Source organism: Somniosus microcephalus, chromosome 10 (assembly GCF_052327205.1).
Source record: "Somniosus microcephalus isolate GS21.2 chromosome 10, FLI_Smic_1.0, whole genome shotgun sequence".
Classification (NCBI taxonomy): domain Eukaryota; kingdom Metazoa; phylum Chordata; class Chondrichthyes; order Squaliformes; family Somniosidae; genus Somniosus; species Somniosus microcephalus.
Genome location: NC_140996.1, coordinates 164,881,633 through 164,904,731, shown reverse-complemented (window position 1 = coordinate 164,904,731; position 23,099 = coordinate 164,881,633). Strand labels below are relative to the sequence as shown.

At 46.3% G+C, this 23,099-nt stretch overlaps 1 protein-coding gene across 4 annotated transcripts in view; it reads left to right on the top strand.

Annotated features, from left to right (window-relative positions):
• Positions 1-23,099, top strand: part of cwf19l2 (CWF19 like cell cycle control factor 2) — a 250,839-nt gene that overhangs the window by 133,585 nt on the left and 94,155 nt on the right. For 3 of the 4 annotated variants that reach the window (XM_085999075.1, XM_085999077.1, XM_085999079.1), the window contains exon 9: positions 7,865-7,985. In XM_085999075.1, coding sequence (XP_085855201.1) covers positions 7,865-7,985 — 121 coding nt within the window. The remainder of the gene's footprint in view (positions 1-7,864; positions 7,986-23,099) is intronic. The other variant, XM_085999076.1, reaches the window with a different exon arrangement.

Below are 23,099 nucleotides of genomic sequence, written 5' to 3'. Positions count from 1 at the left end.
CCTGACATACAAAATTGGCCCACCTCAAAGTGAAAGGAGGGGATCATGATGCCCTCCGAATCCCCACTGGATCCACTACTGGGGCTAAGGGGTAGACCAGTAATATTCGGGAAGGAGCTTGGAGCAGGTTCAGCTGGGAACCCAACATAATCTGCAGTACTGGCGAGAAACCAAAGCATTGGATAGTGGGCAAGAGAGTTTGGCACACCCCATTTAGTTGGAGCAAAATCCTGAAATTTGGAGCAAGTTTTAAAAAAATATTTTAAAGCTCACCCTTGTTGTTTACACCTTGCTCGAGCACCATGTTCATCCTGAATAATAAACATCGCCAAAACCAAATCTAATAAAACTAAATCTAATTTAGCAGTCCTGAAACCTTTATTGGCTGATCCTCAACAAAAGGTTCTCAGCCTCCTGTGCAATTCTAGGGACATTGGTACTGCTAAATCTGCAAAAAGAATCTTTTGTTATTCCTTTGTTTATTTCCTTTCCAGTTCTGTTTGTCATTTCCTCATTTCCGTTTTCAGCATTTCTATCTCTACCCCCTTTGCCTAGGTTATCAATGCCACCCATGTGTCGCCTCCTCCACTTCTTACGCTCTTGCTCTGCTTCAGTTCTTTCTTTCTATCTCTCGCTCTTTTCCATCACTTCTCGTTCTTTTTCACTGCCCACTTTCCCATCACGCTGTCCTCTTCTATTGCTGCTCTTTTTTGTTCTCCACATCTCGGTCGGTCTCTTCTTTCATGTACTGGCGGGCTGGGAAACGCACAGCTATGCGGGTGAAAGAGGAAGCATTTTTGCTTGTCTCGTTGGATAAATTCAGGATCAAGCTCTGCTATGATTTGCCCTCCTGATGGTTGAGTAACATTACAGCATTCACTGCTTAGGCTCAAGACATGAAGATTATGCACTTGGTACTGCAGCATGGGTCACTGTTTCAGATAGGGTAGAAAATTGGGGTTGATGAGACGGTTGACCTTTACGGTAAGTATAGAGTAGTGAAGTTTTCACAGGTTTGATTTTAGTAATGGAACAAAACCTCCCCAATGCAAAATTTGTAATGTACAGTTGTGTGTAAAATCCATTACATGTATGTTGAAAAACAATTAGTACTATAATGTACACTACTAGCGTTAAGCATGATGTTTTGAGAGATAAATCCATTCTGTTCTGCTTTTATGTAGTCTCCTTTCAATAAATCATTGGAATGTACCAAGAATGTATTATATAAAGTTCAGTACCATATAAAAGGCAAACCAGTCTGTTAAACATTCATCTCTCTCCTGTTGTTACTGAGATTATTAGCTGCTCAAAATACTTACAAAATATTCAGCTCTCCAGTGTATAATTTCTATAGTTTGGGTGGTTATTAAAGGCGGTATAGCGGGGGGAGGGGGGGTAAGCATGTTTCTAGGTATAACCTCCACATCAGTGTTGAAATCCTGCTCTCAAAACAGCCACACTTCAGTATGTTAAATGGTCTAGAGATGACTTAATGTGGCTTTAATTTGACTGAAGATTTTGAGATGTATAAAGGAATGTAATTTATGAAATCAATTGTTCTGTTTTCTATTTACCTGGAGCAAAAAAGTTGCATTTGCCTGTGTAAGTTTACAGAATTTACCATGGAATTTCTAAAATGATATTTGTTAAATGTGAGACAGAAGTTGAGAAACATGCAAGGGCGTCTTGGAGTGTATGAGTGAAAATCAAATGTTTTATATGCACTCAGTAAAAAAGAGAAGCTATTGTCACACTGATTTGTTGAAAAGAAGCAAATGTGAGCAGACTTGGACCTTAAAATGAATGCTATGAGGTAATGTTGTGTAAACACTTAGAACATTCATCTGAAATTCCTTTGTCTGCTATTTTAGGTAAGGCGCTAACAGGTTTAAAATAAATCACGAGCGCCTCTGTTAAATTAGATTAATTTGTTGGGCATTTATATGCTTTTACTTCATCATGTGATTAAAAAGCTGCAGCAATCAGAGCAATTAAAAATCATTCACATAAACATGAAAATGCTGGTTTAAGAATGTGAATGGTTATGTGGACTCCAAGGGGGAAAAAATTCAGTTGATTAGCGCCTCCCGTTAGCACCCTAAGAGGACACTAATGGGGCACAAAGCAACTAGCACCCGGGCGCGGTGATGTTTGCACCGCTCGCGAAATTGACCAGACATTTTGCAGCGGTGCTAAACACTACTGCCACGATCTCCTGCGCCCGCAGATCGTGATGTCAGTTGAACATGCAACACCCCGGTAGCGCCCGGACCGGATATTGAGTGGCGCCCCCTGCCTTTCCGCCTGCCGCTAGCAACGGCAGGTAGAGGGGAACGTTTTGCAGTCGGGAAGGGACTGAGGGAGCGCTATTTAAAGGCGACCGCTTCCTGCCTTTTTTTGTCTGCGACATTTTTGCACCACGCATTCTGGGAGAGAGACTTCTGGAGAGATTCAATGCTGTGTGAAGGAGTTTTGGGTAGTGAGCAGCACTTTGCAGGTTCATTTTGATTTGACCTTCCTTGCATCGATTTAGAAGAGACTAAGGGGCTGCACTCTCAGTTCTTTCCCTGGGCCTCTCCATTGTTCTTTCCAGCAGAATTGATGTACAGGTTTCTCCAGGCCGAGATTCAAGGCTGCAATGAGCAGGGTGTGGCTGGAGAGCAAGATTGACCCTCTCCTTTAAGAACTGACCGGCACCAGTGTGTCTGTGTTCCATTGCTGACTGACATCACATGAGCTTTGCCAGCGCTCTGAGGTAGCACCTCGCCCCTCGGCGTTAGCGCCTTAAGAGAGGTGTGTAGCGCCTGATTTAGTGCTCAAATCACCTCCGGGGCAATAGAGGCCAAGTTTGCAGTCGGAGGCGATAATTAGCGCCAGGCGCTAAACTTTGCACCCGGCTGATAATTGCGCCCCAAACGGGGCGATACTGAATTTCTCCCCCCTAGAGACTGCTGTTGACTGAGCCTGTATTGATGAAGTAATTGTTTTAAACAGGCTAGAAGAATATCTTTTTTAATTGCAGTCATAGAATTACAGCTAGAATCGTAGAAACTTACAGCGCAAAAGGGTGCCATGCGACCACTCGTGCCTGTGCTGGCTCTTTGAAAGAGCCGTTGTGCCTGGTCCTATATCCTGCTTTTTGTCCATAACCCTGTAAGTTCCTCATCCTCAAGTACCTGTCCAACCTCCTTTTAAAATTATTTATGGTATCAGCTTCCGCCACCTTTTCAGGTAGAGTGATCCAGATCACGACAAATCTATGAATGAAAAAAACTCCTCAACTCCCCTCTAGATATTTTGCCAATGATTTTGAGTCTATGACCTCTAGTTATTGACCCACTCACCAGAGGGAATAGTTTTTCTCTCTCTACTCTTATCAAAACCTCTCATCATCTTGAAAACCTAACTTTTCCAACCTCTTCTCATAACTGAATTCCCTCATCCCTGATAACATCCTGGTAAACCTCCTCTGTACCCTTTTGAAGGCCTTTACATCTTTCTTGAAGTGTGGTACCCAGAATTGTATATAATACTCCAGCTGAGGCCTAACCAGTGATTTATAAAGTTCTAGCTTGATCTCTTTGCCTTTATATTCCATTGCTCTATTTATAAACCCAAGTAACTCATATGCTTTTTTTAACCACCTTATCAACTTGCCTTGCCACCTTTAAGGATTTGTGTATATGGACACCAAGGTCTCTCTGCTCATCTACACTTTTCAAAATCATGGCATTTATAGTATACTGCCTTTCCATATTAGTTCTCCCCAAGTGCATCACTTCACACTTCTCCACATTTAGCTTAATCTGCCATGGTTCTGCCCATTTAACCATCCTGTCTATGTCATTCTGAAGCCTATAACTATCCTCATCACTACCTACTACTTTACCAAGTTTCGTATCATCTGCAAACTTTATAAGGCTGCTCCCTACACCCGGGTCTTGGTCATTTAGAAAAATTGCAAAGAGTAATGGACCCAAAACTGACACTTGGGAAACACCACTGTAAACCACCTCCCAGTCTGAAAAACGTGCATCGACCACCGCCCTTTGCTTTCTGTCATGAGCCAATTTTGTATCCATACCGCCACTTTCCTATTAGTTTCCTGGGCTTCCATCTTCTTAATAAGCTTCCTGTGTGGCACTTTATCGAATGCTTTTCAAAAGTCCATATGTACAGCATCTACTGCACTACCTTGATCAAGCTCCTCTGTTACCGCATCAAAGAATTTAATCAAATTAGTCAGACACAACTTAGCTTTAATAAATCCATGCTGGCTCTCCTTGTTTAACCATGCCTTTCCAAATGAAAGTTTATTTCGTCCCTGATAATGGTTTTGAATAACTTCCCCACCACCGATGTTAGGCTGACTGGCCTGTAGTTTCCTGGTTTATCCCACTCCCCTTTCTTGAATAGTGGTATAACATTAGCAACCCTCCAGTCCTCTGGCACTACTCCTGTATCCAATGAGGATTGAAAGATTGTGACCAATGCCTCTGTTATTTCTACCTTTGCTTCTTTCAGCAACCTAGGATGCATTCCATCTGGGCCAGGTGACTTACCAACTTTCAGTAATGCTAATCTTTTTAGTATGTCTTCTCCATTAGTATCCTGTCCATAACATCCCTCTCTTAGTGTAACCTTCACATCATCTGCTTCCTTTGTGAAGACAGATGCAAAGTACTCATTTAATACTTTAGCCATGTCCTTTCTCTACATGAAGATTTCCCTTTGGGTCCTTAATAGGCCCAACTTTTTCCCTAGCTAACCACTTAAACTTTATGGCCTAGAAATTCGGTGGGCTGTGCCACCAGTTAGCGCCTAAAGAGGGCACTCAGTGGCTTTAGCGCCACTGGCCACGCCTCCCGCGATATTTAGCGGGGCGCTAATGGCGGCGTTAGCCTGTAGCGCTGCGCCGCCACCGATGACGTCATCGGTGTGCGCAGCGCCCCGCTACTGCCCCGATCGCGATATTTGGTAGCGCCCGCCTCTGTAACGCCGTTCGCAAATCGCGCCCGGTTCACGGGGCCTACCTGTGGCGGTAGTGGCGCAAATTAAGGTGGAGGTGCGGGGCGGCCATTTTTTCAGTGGGCGCCTGCCAGCACCTCCGTCCCCGGCCTCTGGATCCCCCCCCCCCCCCCGGGCAGTGCTGGCTGTGTCCCAAGAGCCCGGCACTTCTCCTCGGTGCCGGGCTCTTTTGCCGGCACTCGCGATCGGTCATTGCGTTGGTGCAGGCCCCTCCCCCTTAAGAAGGGGAGGAAGGCCTGCAGTACCGCAGCGCACCATGCCGCAGTGTGTGGCGCTGCGGCACGTTGCGCTGCGATATTCAGTTTCAGCGCCCCAAGAGGGACGCGGGGCGCCTCGAGCAGCGCCCCGCATCCCTATTGGGGCGCTCAAGCTGAATTTCCGGCGGGCACAATGGCTTCGATTGCAGCGGTAATTCCGGCGCCCAGGCGAGCTTGGCACCCCGTTAGGGCCTCCTCCGAATTTCTAGGCCTATATGTTTATAAAACGTTTTAGGGCTCAAATTAATGTTACCTGCTAATCTTTTCTCATAACCTCTCTGCCTCCCATATTAACTTTTTCAATTCCCTCTTGTACTTTCCATAATCTTCCTGGTTATTAACTGAATCTTGCTCCTGACATTTCTAATAAGCCTCCTTTTTCTGTTTTATTTTAATTTTAATTTCCTTTGAAATCCAGGACACATTAATTTTGGATGCTCTACCTTTTCCCTTCAAAGGAATATGCCTAGTTTGTACCTGAACTAGCTCTTCCCTGAATGCCCTCCATTGCTCAGTTATTGCTTTACCCGGCAATCACCTTTTCCAATCTACCAGTGCTTGGACCCTTCTTAAATCACTGAATTTAGCTCTTCCCCAGTTGAGCATTTTTAACTTTGAGACATATTGATCAGGAAAGTTCTGTACACATATCAGAAATTTCTCCTTCTGGGGTTTATTTCTAGAAGGGTAGAATTGAAAAGTAGGGAAGTTATGTTCTACCTGTATCGAACCTTGGTTAGACCACACTTAGAGTACTGTGTATGGTTCTGGTCGCCATATTATGGAAAGGATATAGAGGCACTGGAGAGGGTGCAGAGAAGATTTACAAGTATGATACCAGAAATGCGAGGGTATACATATCAGGAAAGGATGAACAGGCTGGATCTCTCTTCTCTTGAAAAAAGAAGGCTGAGGGGTGATCTAATCGAGGTCTATAAAATTATGAAAGGTTTTGATAGAGTGGATACAGAGAAAATGTTTCCACTTGTGGGGAGGGGCATAACTAGTGGCCATCAATATAAGATAGTCACCAAGAAAGCCAATAGGGAATTCAGAAGAAACTCCTTTACCCAAAGAGTGGTGAGAATATGGAACTCGCTACCACAGGGAGTGGTTGAAGCGAATAGTATAGATGCATTTAAGGGGAGGCTGGACAAACATATGAGGGAAAAGGGAATAGAGGGTTATGCTGATAGATTTAGATGAGGAAAGACAGGGGGAGGCTCAAGTGGAGTATAAACACCAGCATGGACGGTGGCACGGTGGCATAGTGGTTAGCACTGTTTCCTCACAGCGCCGGGGACCCGGGTTCGAATCCGGCCTCGGGCGACTGTCTGTGTGGAGTTTGCACATTCTCCCCGTGTTTGCGTGGGTTTCCTCCGGGTGCTCCGGTTTCCTCCCACAGTCCAAAGATGTGCGGGTTAGGTTGATTGGCTATGATAAATTGACCCTTAGTGTTAGGGGGATTAAATACGTGGGGTTACGGGGATAGGGTGGGATATGTGTTGGTGTAGGGGTTACGGGGATAGGGTGGGATATGTGTTGGTGTAGGGGTTACGGGGATCGGGTGGGATATGTGTCGGTGCAGGCTCGATGGGCCGAAATGGCCTCTATCTGCACTGTGGGGTTTCTGTGATTCTGTGACTGGGTGGGCCGAATGGCCTGTTTCTGTGCCATATATCCTATGTAATGTATGTAACAGGAGGCGCATGCAACGGGTCCTCGCTGGCCTGCAATGGTAGTCAATCCACTGACCCCTAAATCACTGAGACCCTGACCACTAAAACACTTGGCATTGAACTCTACAAAATAAGAAACTGACATCTGAGACACTAACCTAATAAACTCTAAGAAACTGACCTGAAAGACTGAGATCCTAAATTAGTTAAAAATTAACTAAAGGCACTGGAAAGTATATATCTATAAATCTAAAACACAATGGAAACTACCATCAAATAAATTTCAACAGTGAAAAACAAACAATTTAATAAAACCAGTTTTCCATGTTCAGCTGGCGCTCTGACTCTGAATTTGTCCTCAGGCTCACTCTCTCCACTTTTACTGCCTCTCTCACTGTTTACCCTCAAGCTCGTTCTCACCAACTAAGTAAACACATTAAGTAAACACTTACGCAGATTTTCATTGAACTGGCATGAATCTTTATTGGCGTTCAAAGTACGAGGATTTGTAGGGAAAGAATTGTTGCTGTTTTGGCCAAGTTAAGCTGCTGAGTTCCAGAAATTAATTTTAGATAAATAAAATAATGGTGGATCAAACCACAACACTTTTTCATTATTAATTCATGAAAAGAGTTCATTATGTGTTGAAATCACTGTTATTCAGTATTTTCTGATGTGATATTGCTGAATTTTATAAAGTTTATAAAAAGCAGTATAGAAAATACAACTTAATTATGCATAATTAATAGATCAAGCAAAAGGTTTTTTTTTTCTTTTAAGATTGTGAAAGGAGCACAAACACTGTGAGACTTTGCATGTCTTTGATGGTACTTTGTGAATTTGGAAAAAGTTACTCTCATTTCCTTTCTGTGGGGTTTATCCCTTTCTCCCATGTAGCAGTGCTGCTGTTCGAGTCAGGTCTGTTGCTACAAGTGAAGAACCTGTACAACCCCTCAGTGAAGAAGAGATGAACAAACTGGGAGCTAAGATCATCAAAGCAGAGTTGATGGGAAACCTGGTAAGATTCAGGAGAGTTAATATTGTCTTGACAAAGTCACGGTTGTTAATGGTAAAGGTGTTCAGTGTACTGACATTAAAATGCTTTTAACATAAGTAAACCATTTGTAGCTGCTGTCAAATTTTGGTTACAGTTGTATGTTTAACTGAGTTACTCCATGGTATCTTTAAGTCAGTGAAGTAAGGAGTCTGTTCCCTAGCCACTGACTCCATCCCTCCCCCTAACAGCTGTCTGAGGCTGAACCACACTGTTCGCAACCTTGGTGTTGTGGCAGAGCCACTGAGGGACTCTGAACAACTGTACATAATTCCCTTTAACGATGTGTTAGCTACAGACTAAATCTGTACCATTGTATATACTGTTTGCATGTACAGTGCGCGGTCCCTTTAAGAGCGCGGGCAAACGCGATGACGTCATGCCGCTAATCACGTGATCACCCAAACGCGGGGAAAACGTGATGACATCATGACGCCATCCACGGGACCGCCCAGGCAGTCCTCGTGGAGCCTCTGACCTGTTAAGACCTGTATTCATAGTTCTCTTGCATCAATCTGTTTAAACTTGTTAGTTTGACATTGAAAACCATTTTGATTGATTGCCTGCGTCGAACTCAATCTCTAGATAGGAATTTGACCATTCCTACATTGGTAACCCCAACTTTTGTGAACGGATTTCGCAAAAGGAACACAGCATGGAGGCAAACGCCGTTTCGTTGAAGCTGCCGCAGTTCTGGGAGCAACAAGTGACCTCGTGGTTCATCCAAGTTAAAGCCCAGTTCGCCCTGAGAGGCATCGTTGAGGATCAGACCCCGATACTTATACGTGGTCTCCGCACTCGACGGCTCTACCGCCTCGCGGATCATCAGTCTTCTCTCGAGAACCCCCCGACGGACCGCAAGTATGAGACCCTCAAGGCGCGGTTGCTACAGGTTTTCGGGCTCACGAAATCAGAGCGTGCCCGTCGGCTGCTCGCTATGCCCGGGATTGGGGACTCCAAACTTTCCGAGCTGATGAGCCAAATGCTCACACTCCTCGGCTCCGAACCGGAATGCTTTCTCTTCAGAGAGTTATTCCTCAGCCAATTACTGGAGCAAGTGCAAGCGGCCTTGGCGAGATCCGAGGTCGAAGACTGCGCAGCGCTCGCTGCCGAGGCAGACAAAATATTCGCAGTTACGCAACAGTACTGCGCTGCCACGAGGCGCCCATCCCCCACAGACGCCGCCCCAGCTCCTCAGCCCGCGGGGCTGTGCTTCTACCACGTGCAGTTTTACGCGAAGGCGAGATATTGCCGCCCTCCCTGCAGCTTCTCTCAAAAAAAAACAACTCCGTCCAATGAAAAACGGGTCTAACGGGTGCCCCACGGCCGCGATGGCAATTGGCAATGCAGGCAAACTGCTCTTCATCACAGATACCCTCTCCGGTCGTCGGTTCCTGTGTGACACCGGAGCGCAGTGCAGCATTCTACCCGCGTCAGCTCTTGATGTACAGGCTGGGAGGCACGGCCTCCCCCTCGAAGCGGCTAATGGCGGAGCTATTCGGACCGTCGGCAGACGGCGGGTCCAGGTGTGCTTCGGCGGCCAGCGGTTTTTCTGGGAATTCGTTACGGCCAAGGTTTCGCAAGCCATTCTCGGTGCAGATTTCCTGTGCACCAACGGCCTCATGGTCGATGTAAGGAACCGGCGGCTGATCAACGCGGCCATGTTTCACTCTATCCCTTGCCACCGTAGTAACACCATGTCGCGCACCGTCTCCTGTGCTTTTCCGACTCCGAATGAGTTCGCTCGCCTGCTAGGCGAATTTCCAGACCGGACCAGGCCCACTTTCTCCTCCACGGCCACGAAACATGGTGTGGAACCACACCACCACCACCGGCCCCCCGGTCCACGCGCGGGCCCGGCGCCTCGAACCTGGCAAACTAGCGGTCGCGAAGGCGGAGTTCGCAACAATGGAACACTTAGGGATTATTCGCAGGTCGAATAGTCCCTGGTCTTCGCCTCTTCACGTCGTTCCGAAACCTGGCGGCGGATGGCGGCCCTGCGGCGACTATCAGCGCCTAAACGACGCCACCACTCCTGATCGATACCTGATCCCCCACATCCAGGATTTCTCTGCCCATTTGGCAGGGAACACCGTTTTTTCCAAGGTTGACCTTGTCCGAGGCTACCACCAGGTTGCGGTGCACCCGCAAGACGTCCAAAATACCGCAGTCATCACCCCTTTCAGTCTCTTCAAATTTTTAAGCATGCCGTTTGGGTTGAAGAACGCTGCCCAGGCTTTCCAGCGCCTCATGGACTCTGTGCTGCGGGACCTCAAGTTCCTTTTCATCTACTTAGACGATATCCTCATTGCCAGTCCTAATAAGGAGGAACACCTCTCGCACCTACGCACCCTCTTTCGACGCCTCAGCCAACATGGCCTGATTATCAACCCAGCCAAGTGTCAGTTTGGTCTGCACCAAATTGATTTCCTGGGACACCGCATTACCTCAGAGGGAGCGGTTCCTTTGCAAGCGAAGGTAGAGGCGGTGACATCCTTTCCACGCCCGCAGAACATAAAGGCCCTGCAAGAGTTCCTCGGCATGGTAAACTTTTACCACCGTTTCGTGCCTAAGGCAGCACTGCTCATGCAGCCCCTGTAGGAGGCCCTCAAGGGCAAGTCTGGCAAGGATCCGGTAGGCTGGACGGTTGACATGGACCGGGCATTCACCGACACCAAGAACGCCTTAGCCAATGCGACCATGCTGGCGCACCCGCTACCAGGAGCCACCATCGCCCTCACCACCGACGCGTCAGATTACCCAATCGGCGCTGTTCAGGAGCAGTGGGTGAACGGGACGTGGCAGCCGTTGGCATTCTTCAGCCGTCAACTGCGGCGTAACGAGCGGGCGTACAGTACTTTCGACAGGGAGTTGCTAGCCCTTTTTCTGGCCATCCACCATTTCCGGTTTTTGTTGGAAGGACGTCCTTTCACTGCTTTCGTCGACCATAAGCCACTGACTTTTGCCATGGCCAAGACCGCCGAACCATGGTCATCTCGACAACAACATCAGCTGACATACATCTCCGAATTTACCACAGATATTCAGCACGTGGCCGGTAAAGACAACCTGGTGGCAGATTGCCTCTCCCGCGCGACCGTGCATGCGGTCCAGCTGGGCATCGACTACGCCCTCATGGCAGCAGACCAAGTCTCAGACCCAGAAGTGCAGGCTTACCGCACCAACACCACTAGCCTCCAGTTGGCCGACGTCAGGTTCCATTCGGCTAGTACCACATTGCTGTGTGACGTCTCCGTTCGGGACCCTCGCCATATTGTGCTGGTCGCCTGGTGCTGCAAGGTGTTTGACGCCATACATGGGTTGTCACACCCAGGAATGAAGGCTTCTCAGAAGCTAATGTCATCTAAGTTCGTTTGGTGGGGCATGCATAAAGATGTCCGCGACTGGGCCAACACCTGCGTGGTCTGCCAAAAGGCCAAGGTACAGCGCCACATCAAGGCTCCATTGGCCACCTTTGCAGTTCCTGAGCGACGGTTTGACCACGTTAATGTGGACCTGGTAGGACCACTTCCACCGTCCCATGGTTTTACGCACATCCTGACCATAGTAGATCGCACCACCAGATGGCCGGAGGCGGTCCCCCTGTCATCTACTACTTCGGTGGACGTGGCCAGGGCGTTCATCTCTTCATGGGTCGCCCGTTTTGGAGTGCCTGCTGACATCTCTTCGGACCAGGGACCGCAGTTTTCCTCTGAACTCTGGAATGCGGTGGCTCAACGACTCGGTGTCAAGTTACACCGCACCACAGCCTACCACCCACAAGCGAACGGTCTGTGCGAACGTTTTCACAGATCGCTTGAGGCCGCACTGAGGGCCAGCCTCCAAGACGCTGGATGGGCAGACAAGCTGCCGTGGGTCATGTTGGGCCTTCGCACGGCCCCCAAGGAAGATCTTCACTCTTCCGCGGCAGAGCTTGTTTATGGTCAGCCGCTGCGAGTGCCAGGGGATTTCCTGCCAACACCAACGGAGCCATGGTCCGCCTCACGCCAGCTTATCAGTCACCAGGAAGCAGCCAGATGTTTCGCGCCGGTTCCCACATCGCACCACGGGTTTCAGGGCTCTCACGTTCCAGCGGAGCTGAAACAAGCCGACTACGTGTTCATCCGCCACGATGCTCACCGGGATCTGCTCAAGGCCCCATACACTGGTCCTTTCTGCGTGTTAGAGGCAGGAGACAAAACCTTCAAGGTGGATGTCGGTGGTAAACCGGACCACATTTCGGTCGACCGTTTGAAGCCGGCACACCTGGACTTTGACCGTCCCGTCGAGACCGCACAGCCACCGAGATGAGGTCGGCCGCCCACCGTCGTCACACCAGAACAAGTGCAACCACCCGCTAGACCGCCCGCCGTCCAACAGCTTCCGCTTCGGGAATACAGGATTCGTTCTGACAGGATTGTCAGACCCCCTCACCGTTTGACTTTTTCCGTTAAAGACAATTCTGGGGGGGGCGCATGTGGCAGAGCCACTGAGGGACTCTGAACAACTGTACATAATTCCCTTTAACGATGTGTTAGCTACAGACTAAATCTGTACCATTGTATATACTGTTTGCATGTACAGTGCGCGGTCCCTTTAAGAGCGCGGGCAAACGCGATGACGTCATGCCGCTAATCACGTGATCACCCAAACGCGGGAAAAACGTGATGACATCATGACGCCATCCACGGGACCGCCCAGGCAGTCCTCGTGGAGCCTCCGACCTGTTAAGACCTGTATTCATAGTTCTCTTGCATCAATCTGTTTAAACTCGTTAGTTTGACATTAAAAACCATTTTTATTGATTGCCTACGTCGAACTCAATCTCTAGATAGGAATTTGACCATTCCTACAGTGTCATATTTGACCCTGAAATAAGCTTCCGACCACATATCCGCAGCATAGCAAAGACCGTCTACTTCCACCTCCATAACATCGCTGTCTCCGCCCTTGCCTCAGCTCATCCGCTGCTGAAACCCTCACCCATACCTTTGTTATCTCTAAATTTGACTATTCCAATGCACTCTTGACTGGCCTCCCACATTCCACCCTACGTAAACTTGAGGTCATCCAAAACTCGGCTGCCCGTGTCCTAACTTGCACCAAGTCCTGTTCGCCCATCACCCCTGTGCTCGCTGGCCTACATTGGCTCCCGGTTAAGCAGCGCCTCGATTTCAAAATTCTCATCCTTGTTTTCAGATCCCTCTATGGCCTCGCCCCTTCCTATCTCTGTAATCTCCTTCAGCTCCACAACCCCCCCCCCCCCCCACCCCCCACCCCCCCGAGATATCTGCGCTCCTCTAATTCTGTCCTCTTGAGCAGCATTGATTATAATCGCTCAACCTTTGGTGGCCATGCGTTCTGTTGCCTAGGCCCTAAGCTCTGAAATTCCCTGCTTAAACCTGTCCACCTTGCTACCTCTCTTTCCTCCTATAACACACTCCTCTTTGACCAAACTTTTGGTCACATGCCCTAATATATCCTTATGTGGATTGGTGTCAAATTTTTTGTCTTAAAAACTCCTGTGCAGCGCCTTGGGATGTTTTACTACATTAAAGGTGGTATATAAATACAAGTTGTTGATGTTGTTGTTTTACTAACAGTCCCACTTGCAAATCTTCAATCATCATTATTGGGTTTTTAATTAAACTTTTATTTCCATTTACGCAAGGATGCATACATATTTATTGATATAGCCAGGGATTGTACTTGTGTATATATAAAAAAATCTTCTAGCTGAGTACATTTTATAAATAATTGCTTCATCAACTCCGACTCAGTCACTGACAATCCTTACAGCTCCATAAAACCAACCTCTTAATCCAGTGTTTTCAATTTTCTAGAGATTCAAATGTTAGTATTCACTTTGAAGAAAGCCCATAGCACGCCATATCATTAGCACATCTCTCTCAGCCACAATGTGAAAGAGCTCCTAATTGTTTTCAAATCTGTGGAAATGTCTTTTTTGAGCACGGTACTAACTTACGTTCTGTTCAAACAGAATTTTAAAAAGTTCTGTATGCACAAATGAATAAAATGGGAGATGGTGTGCCCTATGTATGTTTCTGTAAGAACCATTAATCTGGCTCTCAATTCCCTCTACACTAAACTTCTGTTTCTGCAAACCTATTTCATTTCCAGAGAATGTTTTCAATATCCATGTCTACGCTATTTTCCCACATCTGTCTTAAGCTTTTGAAGGTAATTCCTCTTACAGCCAGCTGGCATTTGTATGCGTTCGCGGCTGTGGGGTCTCAAATATGTTCCTGCAGGATTTTTTCTAATTCAGTACTCACTGAACTGTGGTATATTTTACTACTGTAGGAGGAATTGAAACAAATGTTTTCAACGTTAAGGATGCTATATAAATGCAAGTTATTGTTAATGAGGATTAGAGATCAACTGTAACTTAGCTGGTAACTGTTAAATTTCTAACAGTTGCACCTGAAGGACAATATTATGTTTCACCCTTTATTACAATAATTTTGCTATACAGGTAGACTATCCTTTATCCGAAAACCTCGGGACCAGCCGAGTTTCGGATAAAGGAGAATTTCGGATTTTGGAAGGTGGGGCGGGGGGGTCGGCGGGGGTCGGCGGGGGGTCGTGCGCACGACTTATGCTGACGCTCAGCGTAAGCCAGTCGGGGTCGGCGGGGGTCGGGGCCAGCGGGGGGGGGGGGGTCGGCGGTTGTCGGGGCCGGCGGGGTCCGCGGGGGGGTCGGCGGTTGTCGGGGCCGGGGGGGTCGGTGGTTGTCGGGGGCCGGCGGGGTCGGCGGTTGTCGGGGCCGGCGGGGTCCGCGGGGGGGGTCGGCGGTTGTCGGGGCCGGCGGGGGGGGGGGGGTCGGCGGGGGGTCGTGCGCACGACTTACCCTTTATCCGAACTTCCAAAACTGGAACCCTCTAAAAACCGAAGGTTTTTTCGTTCGTACGCACGACTTACGCTGAACGAAAAAACCTTCGGTTTTTAGAGGGTTTCGGTTTTCGGAAGTCCGGATAAAGGGTAGTCTACCTGTATTTCAAAATACATGAAAACAACAGAGATGCTTCCCCTAAGCTACCTTGCAACATACATTAAACCTTTAAAATGGTTGCTCACTTATTATGTGGTGAGCCACTAGTGTGGAGTCAATAACAAGTCGTGACAAGTGGTAGACTTGACTTTTGAGGTAGATTCAATCACAGAAGTATAATTCCTTTGAAGGTGTAGTGAAACAAAGCTATTCACAAAAGTTGCGTTTTCCTTGACTATATTCAATGGATAGTCATTCTTTGTCAATTATGTCAGATGTTGCCCTCCAACTTGGAATCATAGAATAGTACAGCACAGAAGGAGGCCATTTGGCCCATCGAGTCTGTGTCAGCTCTTTCAAAGTCATAGAGTCATAGAGTTTTACAGCACAGAAAGAGGCCCTTCGGCCCATCGTGTCTGCGCCGCCCATCCATCCCTGTCCAGTCTAATCCCATTTTCCAGCATTTGGTCCATAGCCTTGTATGCAATGGCAGTTCAAGTGCTCATCCAAATGCTTCTTGAATGTTGTGAGGGTTCCTGCCTCTACCACCCTTTCAGGCATTGAGTTCCACATTCCAACCACCCTCTGGGTGAAAAAGTTCCTCCTCAAATCCCCTCTAAATCTCCTGCCCCTTACCCTGAATCTATGCCCCCTTGTTATTGACCCCCCTACTAAGGGGAAAAGTTCCTCTTTATCCACCCTATCTATGCCCCTCATCATTTTGTACACCTCAATCAGGTCCCCCCTCAGCCTTCTTTGCTCCAAGGAAAACAACCCCAGCCTGTTTAGTCTTCATAGCTGAGGCGCTCCATCCCAGGTAGCATCCTGGTGAATCTTCTCTGCACCCTCTCCAAAGCAATCACATCCTTCCTATAGTGAGGCGACCAGAACTGCACACAGTACTCCAGCTGTGGCCTCACCAGCGTTTTGTACAGCTCCATCATAACCTCCCTGCTCTTATATTCTATGCCTCGGCTAATGAAGGCAAGTATCCCATATGCCTTTTTAACTACCTTATCTACCTGTTCTGCTGCCTTCAGGGATCTATGTACATGTACACCAAGGTCCCTCTGACCCTCTGTACTTCCTAGGGTCCTACCACTCATCGTGTATTCCCTTGCCTTATTTGTCCGTCCAAAATGCATCATCTCGCACTTTTCAGGGTTAAATTCCATTTGCCACTTTTCCGCCCATCTGACCAACCCGTTTATATCGTCCTGTAGCCTGAGGCTTTCCTCCTCGCAATTTACCACCCCACCAATTTTCGTGTCATCTGCGAACTTACTGATCATACCTTTTACATTCTCATCCAAATCATTTATGTAGATCACAAACAACAAGGGACCCAGCACCGATCCCTGAGGTACCCCACTGGACACAGGCTTCCAGTCACAAAAGCAACCTTCGACCATCACCCTCTGCCTCCTGCCACTCAGCCAGTTTAGGATCCAACGCGCCAAGGCACCCTGGATCCCATGGGCTATTACCTTCTTGACCAGTCTCCTATGCGGGACTTTGTCAAAAGCTTTACTGAAGTCCATGTAAACCACATCCACAGCATTTCCCTCATCCACCCCCCTAGTCACCCCCTCGAAAAATTCAATCAGATTTGTCAGACATGATTTACCCTTGACAAAGCCATGCTGACTATCCCCGATTAATCCTTGCCTCTCCAAGTGGAGACTAATTTTGTCCCTCAGAATTTTTTCCAATAATTTCCCTACCACAGATGTTAGGCTCACTGGCCTGTAATTCCCTGGTTTATCCCTGCTACCCTTCTTGAATAATGGTACTACGTTAGCTGTTCTCCAGTCCGCTGGTACATCCCCTGTGGCCAGAGAGGTTCTGAAAATTTGTGTCAGAGCCCCTGCAATCTCCTCCTTTGCCTCCCACAGCAGCCTGGGATACATCTCGTCCGGGCCTGGGGATTTATCCACTTTTTGGCCTGCTAAAACCGTTAGCACCTCCTCCCTCTCGATGCTAATATGTTCAAGTATGTCACAGTCCCCTTGCCCGATTTCTATGTCTGCATCGTCTTTCTCCATAGTGAACACAGATGCAAAAAATTCATTTAAAACCCCGCCTACATCATCTGGCTCTACACACAGATTGCCACTTTGGTCCCTAATGGGCCCTACCCTTTCCCTGGTTATCCTCTTGCCCTTAATATACTTATAAAACATCTTAGGATTTTCCTTTATTTTGCTCGCCAGTGTTATTTCATGGCCCCTCCTCGCCCTCCTAATTTCTTTTTTAAGTATGCCCCTGCACTTTTTATACTCCTCTAGGGCTTCTTCCGTCTTTAGCCTTTTGTAACTGCCAAAAGCCCCCCTTTTATTTCTAATGCATTTTTGTATATCCCTTGTCATCCAAGGTTCCCTTTGCTTGTTGGTCCCACCCTTGACCTTTACAGGAACATGTTGGCGTTGTACTCTCTCTATTTCCCTTCTGAAAGTCTCCCACTGTTTTGATGTGGATTTTCCTATAAGTAGCTGCTCCCAGTCCACTTTGGCCAGATCCTGCCTTATCATATTAAAATCGGCCTTCCCCCAATTTAGAACCCTTATTTCCGGGCTGTCTTTGTCTTTTTCCATGACCACCTTAAATCTCACCGAATTATGGTCACTGTCGCCAAAATGCTCTCCTACTGACACTTCCACCACTTGCCCGGCTACATTCCCCAGAATTAGGTCCAGTACCGCCCCCTTGTAGGACTTTCTACATGTTGGCTCAAAAAGCTCTCCTGGATGCACTTTAAGAATTCTGCACCCTCTAAGCCTTTCACACTCTGAATATCCCAATTTATATTGGGGAAGTTGAAATCCCCCACTATTATTACCCTATTATTCTATTGAATTATCCACATCTGTAGTAGTTTGTGCAGCTTTAACAATACTTTGGTACTTGGGTATTGTATACCACTGTCTATGCACTGCTATCCTAGTCTTCTGATTGATAGAATGTCAGTAATTGTTAATGCAGAGAGATAATACTGGTGAAGTGTTGACTGTGTACATAGTCTTTCAGGACCATGTAAATATCTAGAACACTGTACAAGTGCTCACTGAACAAATTATGGGACTACATCCTGATTGCACTTTTTTTAGGGGCCTTAATGACCAAAACAATGGCACGATCGAAGGATCCAATTGAGAACTCTTGCCACTGTATGCTGGATTATTACAATATACAACCTGATTCTACTTGTGTTTGGTAGGTTGGTTGAATGTACATTCTATAAGCCAACAATTTATTTCATATAGGACAGACTTGCAGTGCCACAGACATTTTCAGAATGCATTATTAAGTGCAATTGGTGCTGAGCCTGAACTGCTGTCCAATTTGCAACAGTGCTATGTGCCCCAAACATGACATTATTGGTATCTATATGTTTGGCATCTTGTAACACTGAAAGTAACATCAATGTTGTAACATGGGTTGCTTAGATATTTATCTCAAATAGTGCATTTAGGTGCTTGCATTATAGAAATTCTTTTTTTTTCCAAATGAAAGAATCTGTGCAATGCAAGAGAAAAGTGCATATTTTATACGAAGTAGGAGTAGGCCGCTCTGCCATTCAATAAGATCATGGCTGATCTGATTACTCCACATTCCCGCCTACCCCCGATAACTTTTCACCCCCTTGCTTACCAAGAATCTATCTACCTCTGCCGTAAAAATATTCAAAGACTCCGCTTCCACCGCCCTCTGAGGAAGAGAGTTCCCAAGACTCACGACCCGCTGTGAGAAAAAAATTCTCCTCATCTCTGTCTTAAATGGGCGACCCCTTATTTTTAAACAGTGACCCCTAGTTCTAGATTCTCCCACAAGAGGAAACATCCTCTCCACATCCACCCTGTCCAGACCCCTCAGGATCTTCTATGTTTCAATCAAGTCACCTCTTATTCTTCTAAACTCCAGCGGATACAAGCCTAGCCTGTCCAACCTTTTCTCATAAGACAAACCCGCCCATTCCAGGTATTAGCCTGGTAAACCTTCTCTGAACTGCCTCCAACGCATTTACATCCTTCCTTAAATAAGGAGATCAATACTGTACACAATACTCCAGATGTGGTCTCACCAATGCCCTGTACAACTGAAGCATAACCTCCCTGCTTTTGTATTCAATTCCCCTCACAATAAACGATAACATTCTATTAGCTTTCCTAATTACTTGCTGTACCTGCATAGTAACCTTTTGTGATTCATGCACTAGGACACCCAGATCCCTCTGCATCTCAGAGCTCTGCAATCTCTCACCATTTAGATAACATGTTTCTTTTTTATTCTTCCTGCCAAAATGGACAACTTCATATTTTCCCACATTATACTCCATCTGCCAGATCTTTGCCCACTCACTTAACTTATCTATATCCCTTTGTAGCCTCCTTGTGTCCTCTTCACAATTTACTTTCCTATCTATCTTTGTGTCATCAGCAAATTTAGCAACCATACCTTCGGTTCCTTCATCCAAGCCATTTATATAAATTGTAAAAAGTTGAGGCCCCTGCACTGATCCCTGTGGCACACCACTCGTTACATCTTGCCAATCAGAAAATGACCCATTTATGCCTACTCTCTGTTTCCTGTTAGCTAGCCAATCTTCTATCCATGTAAATATGTTACCCCCTACACCATGAGCTTTTATTTTCTGCAATAACCTTTGATGTGGCACCTTATCAAATGCCTTCTGGAAATCTAAGTACAGTACATCCACCGGCTCCCCTTTATCCACAGCACATGTTACTTCCTCAAAGAACTCCAATAAATTGGTTAAACATGATTTCCCTTTCACAAAACCATGTTGACTCTTTTGTGCATTATCGTTTAGGCTAACGTTTTGTGAAATATGTTCAAAGTCTGTTTCCAAAGTATGTCTAGAATTTATGTTCATTGTTCTCAGCAGAAGCAAATCAAGCTAATTGTGCAATGAAGTAGGAATTTAATAGCAGCATTAGCACTGGTCGTGCGAGAAATTTCAGCAGTGTAGTATTTAATCTATAATTACTCATTCTAAACCTTCTGTGATCAAAGTCTTTGTACAGATATCATTGGTGTAAGTAAAGGATAAATGATGAGACATGTATTATTTATGTGCAGTGAATGGCTGACCTTATAACTGACAAATGAGAAAGGCAATATTAGTAAAGTGTTCTGTCTAGAATGTAAGGATGTTCTCGATAGTTGCATTAAGACAGAATTGATAGAACTAAGAACTAGGAAAGGAAATGGCACAATTCTCAGTGCAATACAGGCCACTAAACAGCGGGGATACGATAGAGGAGAAGAACTGCAGATAATTCAGAGAGATGTGTAAGAACAGCAGGATAATAATAGTGGGTGATTTTACCTATCCCAAGATAGACTGGAATGCAAGTGATGAAAGCTTTTTTATAAATCATCCAGGGCCGCTTCCTGGAACATAAGAACATATATGAATTAGGAGCAGGAGTAGGTCATACGGCCCCTTGAGCCTGATCCGCCATTCAATAAGACCATGGCTGATCTTCGACTTCAACTCCACTTTCCATCCCTATCTCCCTGATTTAGGGTCCAAAAATCAATCTATTTTTTGTATTCGTTTATGGGATGTGGGTGTCGCTGGTAAGGCCAGCATTTATTGTCCATCCCTAATTGCCTTTGAGATGGTGGTGGTGAGCTGCAGTCTGTGTGGTGAAGGTACTCCCACAGTGCTGTTAGGTAGGGAGTTCCAGGATTTTGACCCAGCGACGATGAAGGATTGGCGATATACTTCTAAATCAGGATGGTGTGTGACTTGGAGGGGAACTTGGAGGTGGTGGTGTTCCCATGCGCCTGCTGCCCTTATCCTTCTAGGTGGAAGAGATCGCGGGTTTGGGAGGTGCTGCCGAAGAAGCCTTGGCAATTTGCTGCTGTGCATCTTGTAGATGCTGCACATTGCAGACATGGTACGCCAGTGGTGGAGGGAGTGAATGTTTAAGGTGGTGGATGGGGTGCCAATCAACGGGCTGCTTTGTCCTGGATGGTGTCAAGCTTCTTGAGTGTTGTTGGAGCTGCACTCATCACACTTCTTACTTGTGCCTTGTAGATGGTGGAAAGGCTTTGGGGAGTCAGGAGGTGAGACACTCGCTGCAGAACACCTAGCCTCTGACCTGCTCTTGTTGCCACAGTATTTATGTGGCTGGTCCAGTTAAGTTTCTGGTCAATGGTGACACCCCAGGCTGTTGATGGTGGGGAATTCGGCGATGGAATGCCGTTGAATATCAAGGGGAGGTGGTTAGACTCTCGCTTGTTGGAGATGGTCATTACCTGGCACTTGTGTGGCGCGAATGTTACCTGCCACTTATCAGCCCAAGCCTATCTATCTCAGCCTTGAATATATTCAACAACTCAATCCACAGCCCTTTGGGGTGGAGAATTCCAAAGATTCACAACCCTCTGAGTGAAGAAATTCCTCCTCATCTCAGTCTTAAAAAGCCGACTCCTTACCCTGAGACTATGCCCTCTAGTTCTGGACTCTCCAGCCAGTAGAAACAATCTCTCAGAATTTATCCTGTCAATCCCCCTCAGAATCTTATATGATTCAATGAGATCACCTCCCATTCTTCTAAACTCCAGAGAGTATAGGCTCAATCTCTCCTCATAGGACAACCCTCTCATCCCAGGCATCAATCTAGTGAACCCTCGTTGTACCGCCTCTAAAGTAAGTGTATCTTTCCTTCGATACAGAGACCAAAACTGTGCATAGTCCGACAAGGAAAGAAGTGATGCTCGATTTGACTCTGGAAAATGAAGTGGGTCAAATGACTGATGTGAGAGTATGAAAACAATTGGGAAAAAGTGACTAACATTGTTAGGTTCAGTGTAAGAATAGGAAAGGATAATGAGGAGACAAAGTTACGGGTGCTGGATTAGAAAAGGGCAAAACACAGCGGGATAAGAGGGGATCTGGCCCAAATTAACTGGGTAAAAAAATTAACAAACAGCTGAATAGATCAGGAGTGGAAACGTTCAAATATAAGCTGGAAAAAAAGACATAATTCACATTAGCAAAATTGAAGCCCATGGGATTAAAGGGTACAAAATTGGCTGAGACAGAAAGCAGAGAGTAGTGGTGACGATTGATTTTCAGACTGGAGGGAAATGTGCATTGGTGGCCCCCCGGGGTCAGTATAAAGACCACTGCTCTTTTTGATGTATGTTAATGACCTGGGCTTGGGCATAGGGAGCACAATTTTAAAGCTTGCAGATGACACAAAACCTGGATGTATAGTAAACAGTGAGGAGCATAGTAGCATACTTCAGGAGGACATGAGACAGACTGGTGAAATGGGCAGACACGTGGCAGTTGAAATTTAATGTAGAGGAGTGTGAAGTGATGCATTTTGGGTGGAAGGCCGAGGAGAGGCAATATAATTGGTACCATTTTAAATGGGATGCAGGAACAGAGAGCGTTAGGGGTTCACATACACAAGTCTTTGAATGTGGCAAGACAAGTTGATAAAATAATTGAAAAAGAATATGAGATCCTTGGCTTTATAACTAGAGGCATAGAGTACAAAAGCAAGGAAGTTATGCTAACTTCATAAATCGCTGGTTAGCGTTCAGCTATAGTATTGTGTACAATTCTGGGCATCACACTTTAAGAAGTATGTCAAGTTCTTGGAGAGGGTGCAGAGGAGATTTGTCCAAATGATATCAGGGTTGAGTGATTTCAGTTATGTGGAGAGACTAGAAAAGCTTGGATTGTTCTCCTTGGAGCAAAGAAGGTTAATGGCAGAGTTAATAGTAACTTTCAAAAGGGAATTGAATATATTCTTGAAAAGGAGAAATTTGCAGAGCTATGGGGAAAGAGCACAGGAGCAGGACTAATTGGATCGCTCTTTCAAAGAGCTGGCCCTTTAGTTTTGCTGTATGATTCTATATATTCACAATTAATGAGGGGTTTTGATAGGGTTAAAAAAAGGAGAAACTGCTTCCACTGGTGGGTGGGTTGGTAAACAGAGGACACAGATATAAGATAATTGGCAGAAATACCAGGGGGAAGATGATGAGAATTTTTTCTTGCAGCGAGTTATGGTCTGGAA